General features: G+C 37.1%; 1 protein-coding gene across 1 annotated transcript; it reads right to left on the bottom strand.

Annotated features, from left to right (window-relative positions):
- Nucleotides 1-753: 753 nt before the first annotated feature.
- Nucleotides 754-8,485, bottom strand: LOC131981645 (secretory carrier-associated membrane protein 5-like). The gene is made up of 6 exons (XM_059346036.1): nt 8,417-8,485; nt 8,214-8,333; nt 6,648-6,804; nt 3,660-3,761; nt 2,812-2,929; nt 754-2,336 (listed from the first exon to the last, which is right to left on the bottom strand). The coding sequence occupies exons 1-6, from the start codon at nt 8,421-8,423 to the stop codon at nt 2,157-2,159; spliced, it is 684 nt and encodes a 227-aa protein (XP_059202019.1). The 5' UTR covers nt 8,424-8,485; the 3' UTR covers nt 754-2,156.
- Between the last annotated feature and the right edge of the window lie 681 nt (nt 8,486-9,166).

The raw sequence follows: 9,166 nt of genomic DNA, 5'->3' as shown, positions 1-9,166 counted from the left end.
AGCTTGTCTCAAGATTTTATGTAAACAATAAAGGCGTTTAATACACTAAGATCCCTGATCTCCACCTTCATATGTAAATGATGCATGGCTAAAATGTGTGCACAGTGGCTTTATATAGTTTAAAAAAGCTCTTAGAAATGTGTGATATGTGTATATATCAGGACACCCTTCACTAAACCTGCTGTGTTGGCGTCTTCCAGTAACATCCACTCATTTATTCATTCATTCATTCATTCATTCATGTTGTTACCTTTAAACAGATGTTCCTCACTGTAGGATCAGAAGTCAAATAATGATGGTGTGGTGACTAGAAGTCAGAGGAAAACTATCACTGCTGTTTCAAAACCACAGCTTGGTGGGAGGAGCGAGCGATGATCTGCCATTCACTATAAACTGCCCTTGAGGTGCCTTTGAGCAAGGTTTTTACTATCCTCCCTGCAGAAGTAGAGCTTCTTAGCACCCAACAGGTCTTCAGCAGCTCCACACGACCATAGGTGTCGATGTGAAGTGGAATACTACTAAAATAGAGCACAAAATAACATGCTACTTGATATTAGTTGCTATGTGTGGGTGTGTAGTGATTACCTTGATTTCCATAGAACTCATTCAGTGTGATGTGGAGGGAGAGGGAGATGGCAGAGGGGAGGGAGCGACACAAAGAAAGGGAGACAGAGAAAAAGAGAGAAGCAGGAAATAGAAGGGACAATCATAAATGCGGACTATGATCTGTGAAGGATGAATGAAGGTAATCTGTACATGTTGGAGGTTTTTATTTCATACTAAAACCTTCAGCGCCTCCCTGTGGTCAAATAGGTATACTGCAGAAAAAAAACATCCTCAATTGACATTCAGTACAAAACTAGAGCTGATTACTTCACATGGGTCAGATATTTCACTTGTTTTATGCTGAAACATTAATACTGATGTAATTCTTCTGTGATGTAAATGTGATGTTTTCAGTGTAAGGTAAATGTGCTTCAAGTACATCAAAGAGTCAGCTTCAAGTAAGTGTTTAATTGTTCTATTCTCTGTTGAAATCTAGCTAAAGTTTTGCATTGATACTGTTACTCATTGTGATGAAGGCAGAAGTCCTTTCAACATCACAGTGTAACTACTGATAAACTGCATAGAAATATGATGAAATTATGCTGATGTCACAGAAAATAGCAATATATAATTAAAAGTTACAATATTACATTCGATCTTTGGTTTACGTTGGAATTTAAAATACAAGAAAAACTAAAGTAACTTTACATCCTAAAATATGTATCATTTTAAAATGGCGGTGGTAAATAAATAAATAAAGATAATACTAAATAATTCAATCTTCATCACACATTGTTCATGAGAAGTGATCTTTTTTGCTTCTTTTTTGGTACAAATTGCTAAAACTGCAGGTCAACACAAAGGGTACACCAGCACACAGCTCTCACAGAGCCACTAAAGTCATACACATTCAAAACTAGTTCCACTTCAACCTCACAAACAGAAAAAAAAAATGAAATGATATAAAACACTACAAAAACCAGCATGCCTTTTAATACAGGAAGGCGTAAACCAGCTTCCCACAGATGTTCATAGCTGTTTGTTTGCAAAATGATGAAATTGCAAGAAATCCCTGATAGTGTGCTGATCAGTGGTTTGGCCTGAATGCAAAAACTGAATATGTTAAGATATGTGTTGGGGTTTTTAAAGGCATACTATGCAGGATTTTCAGTTTACTGTTCGTAAACAAAGCCTTCAACCTCACAGATGTGTATTATGGACCCATATCCACAGCCACTCCCTGTGGCTTGACCTGAGGTCATCTGTACCCTTTGACCCTCCTAAAAGCGGTTATACAACATTCAAATTAGGCCCCTCCGCCTCAGCTCAATGAAAAAGCAAAGTTATCAGATTTACTTGTAATTAGCTTGGATCTCTGTGAATACAGACACTGCAACATTCTACTTGACCAGAAGTGATGATTCAGATGGATTATTTTTGTATGAGTTTATACATTGTTATTTATCTATTTTTTAGGAAGCACTTGCATAGTATACCTTTAACTTAATACTCAAAAATATTGTGGGAGGTGGTAAAATCTTCCTAACCTTGTTGCTCAAACTTTGGCATGACTGTCACATCATTTCTTTGACCCCATTGTCTGGAAGGGGCTACATCTGGTTGTCAGTATATTGTGGGCTGGAGTACTGATCCTGCATGGCTCCAGCAGCTGCCCCCATTGCTGCCTGCTGGGCCGCTGCCTGGACATGAGGGTTCTTCCAGGCTCCTGTTGCCCATTCCTCCTGAGCTTTGGACATGCTGGCCTCACTGCCACGGTAGAAGTTATGGATCTGCAGGCAAGGCGGTTTTACACGTTATTGTCAACATCTTCATGTGTGGAAGGCAAGTGGTTTAAATTACTTTAGTTAATGTCGAGGGAATACAGATTTTAACATATAGCAAAGAAGTGAATTGAATTTTGGCATTTATCATTTTAAAAACTAACAATTCTGGTTTGTTGATACGACAGAAAATTATTCGATCTCAAATCCTGGACCGATAAAGGCCTGCTACATTGTGCCATACAAAAAATAAAATAACATACACATACATAAATAAAATAATATACATGGAAAAAAATTTATATACATTTAAATACAAATTATTTGATGAATAAATAAATAATTTAATTAATAATTCCTTGCATAATACATCATGGAAGTTACAGACAATGACATGAAATGCATTATAATAATCATAGTCCTATGAAACATATTGTAATAAATTGACTGTCTACATGTATAAATGCACAAGTTAAACACTAACCTTGGTGAGGGCAAGGAAGGAGAGTGTGGCCACTGCAGTGAACATGACAGTTGGGACCAACATGACCAGTGCAATGAAAATGTTATAGCTGAAGAAGGAGATGGTGGCCAACCAACCGCTGAAAAAGAAACATATGACCATTAAAATTAATTTCTTTTGAAAAAGAAACATTTTAGATTATGAAGACAACATGAACATAATTATCTGTTATTGGATTGTCTGGTGTTTCTCATCATGTTAGCACCACTGAACATCTGGATGTTAAATGCCAGTAATTTTTGTGGACTTTAAGTGCTGCAATATAAAGTTTAAAAGTTTTATAGCTCATACATGCGAATATCCTATCGCACATGGTGACATTTATAAACTTTATGGAGGCTGTCATAATATTAATTTCTGATCATCAGCTTGAATGAGGTGACATTTTAAGGATCTCTTTTAACGGCCTCTCAAAATCTAATAACAGGGCCATCGTAAAAGTTATATGAGGGCAATTTCTGATGTTCCATCACTGTCGTGTTAATGCAAGCAGCGGACAAGGTCTTTGAACAAATATATAGTTCTCCTGACAGGATTTACTGATTGAGTTTCATTCAAAAGTAGATTTTGTAATCTTTTTTGAAAAGTCCTTGTTATTCATCATGTTAATTACTGCATAACAATGAATAAATCACTTATAAACAGAAATATATATAAATAAGGAAATATATGGAGGTCAGAATTGGCTCTGGTACTTGACTACTGTTTTTTGTCTCAACATAAAAATAAATCACTTCAAGGGGGAAAAAAATCAGTCATTTAAAAAAAATACTTGAGAGAAATCATGCATTTCAGTCTCTGCCTCTTACCATACTCCCCATCCAGGGATGCCTATGCTTTGGATGATGCTGATGCCAACTTGGGCCATGAACACAAAAAAGAACGCCATGTAGTTGAAGGAGCTGTCATTCCTAGAAAGAAATAAAATGATCAGAAATATATACACATGGGGCATTCCCGGTGGCACACCTGGTAGAGCGCATACCACAGAGGCCAAGTCCTTGTAAGCGGGCGGCCCGGGTTCGAATCCGCCCTTTCCCGCATGTCTTCCCCTCTGTCCCCCTTTCACTCTTAATATCTCTCCTGTCAATAAAGCTACAAAATGCCCAAAAAATATCTTTAAAAAAGAAACATATGCACACAAAATAGATCAATATTATGTAATTATATGCTACATTGTGTGTTGTTAATCATGTTAAATGTCCATGTATGAGCCATATTCATTTTTGTATTTCATGTCATGTCCTGTCATGTTCATTTCAATCTGGCTCCATGCCACTGGGGGGAGCTGTGTTTGCTGTGTGGCTCAGCTGACCTCGGGTCAGCTGGGTTGGGCCATTTAACCTGGGGAAACCCAGACACCGGTGTTGCTGATTTTGGGAAGCAAACAGTTTTCGATTGTGCCCAGTTTGTGCCCAGTTTATGGCCAGTTTGTGCCTAGTATGTATTAGTATTTTTGGTCTTTGATAAAAGGAATAATTCGGTTTGTTGTTTTCGTTACATGTGTATATTTTGAGTTAAAGTCATTGCCGCTGTATGACGGGAAAAATAAATCAGCGAGATATTTGTAAACATTATTGCACTTTCCGTTTTTTATATGTTCGGAGCGCACTGGGCGCACGTCCAAACTAGATCATCTTTATTAGCAACCAGTACTAGACTTCTTTTAGGAATTAGTCAGTACAGTCCACGTGGTGTTAAGGCATTCAAGCCCACAGGGTGATACAGGAGTCATTCTGTAGCATGGCTGTACAGGCTGCAACTCTTTTAGGAATCCACACACCAGGTTTACTCATGTGCAGTTGTGATGGATTTTTTGATCACAAGCTTCTATAACCACGGTATCACCTCTCCCACATCTGTCTTTCTGTAGTAGTGACAAAACAGCCATGGACAGCCTTGTTGGAGGACCGTGCTGGTCTATGAACTTCCTGCCCTGCCTTGGTACTTTTATCTGACTGGTTTGATCCTCATCGGACTGGAAGGTAAGACCAGCATTTTTCATCAGAACATCGTCTACTGTATGAAACCAAACATGATTGTCCTTGAACTGGTCAAGAAGCAGGAAGCATAGCTAAGCCTAGAGATAAAGTAATGAGTTAAGAAGACTACATACTAGTGCTGTATATGTTTCAGCTCATGATCAGCAAGATCTTCATGCCCTTGTGTCTCCAGAGGAAGTGATTGGATCGTTTGTCCCTGCTCCCTGCTACACTTTTATGGTAATTCAATGTCAATATATACCATATAATTCCCTTTTTGTGAAGCAATTTGTGCTGCACTTGATGATTTTTCTTTTGATTATATCTGTGTATTTCAAAACGTGCTCATGATTCTCACTAATTTTTGGAGTTTTTTTAAACTAAACAATTGATTGATTTATTGAGAAAACAATCAGCAGATTAGTCCATAATGAAAATAATTATTAGTTGCAGTCTATTACAAAACTGTTCAAAATAACCTCAACCTCAACCAATTACAAGTACCTGACTTTTACAGTGATGCATGAGTAATAATAAAGTACTAATGTAACGTTGCAGTATAACAATCACATAGGAGATTTTTTTGCATCAAGTGCTTTTAACTTTTCATACTTTAGGTACCTTTTACATACTTTAACATTAGTAAAACTTCCAATGCTGGACTTTTACTTGTAACAGATTATTTTTTTACAGTGAGCTATAAGTACTTTTACTTTTATTAAAGATCTGCTTGTGATCTGTAGCAGTTCTCTGATCTCTGATTCCAAAATCGTTGGGACTCTATTAAAATGGAAGTAAAATAGACCGCAATAATTTGCTAATCCTTTTTTACATACAGTATCAGTATGTTTGGACACATTCTCATTTAATGTTTTTTCTTTATTTTTTCTTAGATTTTCTACATTGTAGAATAACATATGGAATTATTTAGTAAACAAAAAAGTGTTAAACAAACCAGAATATGTTTTATATTTTTGATTCTTCAGTGCCCCCCTTTACTTTAATTGTCTCAAACACATTAAGAAGGCAAGAAATTCCACAAATTAACTCTTGGAAAGGTGCATCTGTTAACTGAACACCATCCAGGTGATCAGCTCATGAATCTGACTGAGAGAATAACAGAAGTGTGCAGCCGTCATCAAAACAAGAGGTGGCTACTTGGTGGAATCTAAAATATAAAACATATTCTGATTTTAACAATTTTTAACTACATAATTCCATATGTGTTCTTTCATAATTCTGATGTATTCAGTATTAATATACAATGTTGAAAATGATAAATAAAAATAAAGAAAACACAGTGAATGAGAAGGTGTTTTCAAACTTCTGACTGGTATTATATATCCAACTGAAAATGTACAAAGACAATTTATTTAATATTCAAACTAATAAACTACTTTTATCTATGTTTTACACTGCGTCCCAACTTTTATGAAATCAACAATTTTGCACATATTTTTTACTGTGTGCAATGTTAATAAGGGAGAAAAGCAAGAAAAATGTACAACCATAAATACAGTTAAATGTCTAAACCAGGAATAATCTCTCTTCTTAATCTCATACTAGACATTATATTGTATGTGATACAGTTATTGTCTCTGTTAAGCAGATAAAACACACAAAAATAGGTTTTTAATTTATCCATACCTACTTTATATTGCAATATAAGTCTAATATTACTATTGTGTATGTGCTATTTATAACATCCTTACTTTGTTGGTTCATACTGACTTAAACAACTGTGCCAGCTACAAGCTGCAGCTGGAACACTGGTGAAACAATATTTTGTGTATCAGTACTTCATATGCGACTTACTTGAAGGCCTTGTAGATGGGCCTGAACCAACAGACGTAAGAGCAGGGTGTGAACATGAGGAGCCAGATGATAGCGAGTCCAAAGTTTGTCACACCGCCTCCACCAAACATCCACGTAAAGCAGCCAACGAGATTCACCACAAGAGTAGCACTATTCACTGTGAGACCAAAACACACAGACTGTATTTTAGGGTGCAGAAAAAGAATCTACTTAGTACATGCACATGCAGAAAAGGGTTTGAATAAAGATTGGTGTATGGATATGAAAGGAGTCAGCATTAACATAATGTGAAATATGTAATTGCAATGCTTAGCTCACAAGATGGCTTGTGTTCCCTGAATAGGCTTTTTTCAGGCATTTTTCTATTAATTCTCAGTGATGTTATGAGGCTACGGTACTCCCTACTTAAGTTGCACTTAGTTCTAATTGAAGCTATGTGCTTTGGTCCCATCTTTCTTCTCTAAACTAGCAAAAAAAGACCAATCAGCTTCAAATTTTGGTCTATAGAGAAAATGCAGAGTGCTTTACAAGAGAATTATGAGGCCAAACACAGCTGCAAAATGGCAGCTATTTAGGAACACAGTTAAACAGAAAAAAATACTGTTGGTTTCAAATGATTTTCACACATGAAATGAGAAAGAACAAAAACAGCTGAATAACACTTAAATATGAAAGCAAAGTGCATGCCATGCATTAAAAAAAATGCTGCAGAGGGGAAAAAATAATAAGACGACCAAAAAGAGATTGGGACTTGGAATACCTGTTTTTATCGTTTACTAAATAACATGACACCTGCAGAAAGAACAGAATTAGGTCACAGTGATAAATAATACATACATATTTCTTGTTGTTTAGAAATGATTATTTTAAATTGGACTGGGCACTGCCAACACAATAAAGTCAAGCTTTGGTTTACAGCAGGTATAGTGGAGTGGAGAGGCACTTATGTTCTGGCTACAGCAGGCTCAAACCTTTTCTTTCATTATGTTCATGTGACTCTACTGTATATTGTCTTGTTGCTCTGTGTCATTGCACCGATGTAAATGCTGCAGCAGCTTTGAGCCATTGCACTCTCCCTGCGCTCACCTCCCTTGCATGCCTTCATGGACAGGCAGGGAGCGTCCAGACCAGAGCAATATCACAAACATCACTGTACTGCTTGTTTATGGTGTAATAAACTTTGATGAAAGTGCTTCTGGCAAAAATTGTTTAACACAATTTCAATGTTAACTGCTCTGCTCAAACCAAGGCCATCTGGTCAGCGCTATGACTCATTAGCAAATAAACCAGTCAGGATAACAGAGCCACAGCCAATAAAAAGAATATATTTTTGGACTAAATGGACGCTTGTAAACCATTCTGTTACATAGTTCTTATCATGAGCTGACCTCAGAGGAGAAGACAGTTTATGGGGCCTTCAGGAAAATCTTTGCTGCTTTTGTGAGTCAGGTAGCCTCTGCAGAAAAAGTCACTTTATATTTCATAGTAGGACTTTAAAATGATGCACAGGCAAAGTACATCAGGCATAGCAATCTGATAACAACAATGTCACTTTAAGCCACTCACATATCCACAGGTGGTACATTTTCTTGCACATGCTGCGGTGCTGTTCAGGAATCTCATCAAAGTCCTGGTAGAAGCATGGCTTGAGTGGAATAAATCCCGGCAGTGGGGGGAAGTTGGGCTCTGAGACAAATAATTTCAGAACAGTTAAACACCACCTTGCACATGGAGATTATTTCCCAGCATATTACTTTACAATCACTGACCTGCCATGTGGATCAAGTGTGGCGTTCACTGATTAGAATTAGTCCTTTAGCCTCTTGAGCCTGTAAACTAAGAAGAAACTGGAAGTTAGGACTGAGTTGTTATTGCTGGCTTATTTCTGTAGCCCTTACAGAGAGTGGGTGGAAACTACTTTGAAAGAATAGCTACAAGTTACCAATTACTTCATACTGGAAGAAGTTGAACTACAGCAAAGATATATGATGCTACTTAGAAAAAGTAGCTTATAATAAATATCTAGTTGAAAATGCACATTCATCCATTAATCATCCTGAATCGCTTATCCTCACTCAGCTCACGGGGGCTGGAGACGATCCTGGCTGACAATGGACAGGTCGCCAGACTATGACAGGGCAGACACAAAGAGATGGACAACCATTCACACTCTCATTCACTCCTACGGGCAATCTAGAGTCACAAATTAAATCTAAGCTGCATGTCTTTGGACTATTGGAGGAAGCCAGAGAACCCGGAGTGAGGCTCTGGCTGTGAGGCGAGAGTGCTAACCACTTCACCAAAGCAATGTACATGTGATAAACGATAACAAAATATTATACAAAAAAGTCACATGCCAGCAAAAAATGCCACAAAACTGAATTTATTTTCAAATGCGCCCCAACCTTTACAGGTCATACTTACAACCCTGATTCCAATAAAGCTGGGACACTTTCTAAAACAAACAAAACAGAATGTATATATCACAAATGATGAGAAAATGATTGCACAATGTTTTA

This window comes from Centropristis striata, chromosome 2 (assembly GCF_030273125.1).
Source record: "Centropristis striata isolate RG_2023a ecotype Rhode Island chromosome 2, C.striata_1.0, whole genome shotgun sequence".
Classification (NCBI taxonomy): Eukaryota; Metazoa; Chordata; class Actinopteri; order Perciformes; family Serranidae; genus Centropristis; species Centropristis striata.
Note: the sequence above shows the minus strand (reverse complement) of the source record. Positions and strands in the feature narration are given on the sequence as shown.

What these genes read in the sequence shown, in the direction of transcription:
- LOC131981645 (XM_059346036.1), bottom strand. An exon ending in CCCATCTACAAGGCCTTCAA is followed by an intron (nt 3,762 to 6,647) that starts GTAAGTCGCATA and finishes ATTTCTTTCTAG; the next exon opens with GAATGACAGCTCCTTCAACT. An exon ending in CCTTCCTTGCCCTCACCAAG is followed by an intron (nt 2,337 to 2,811) that starts GTTAGTGTTTAA and finishes CCTTGCCTGCAG; the next exon opens with ATCCATAACTTCTACCGTGG.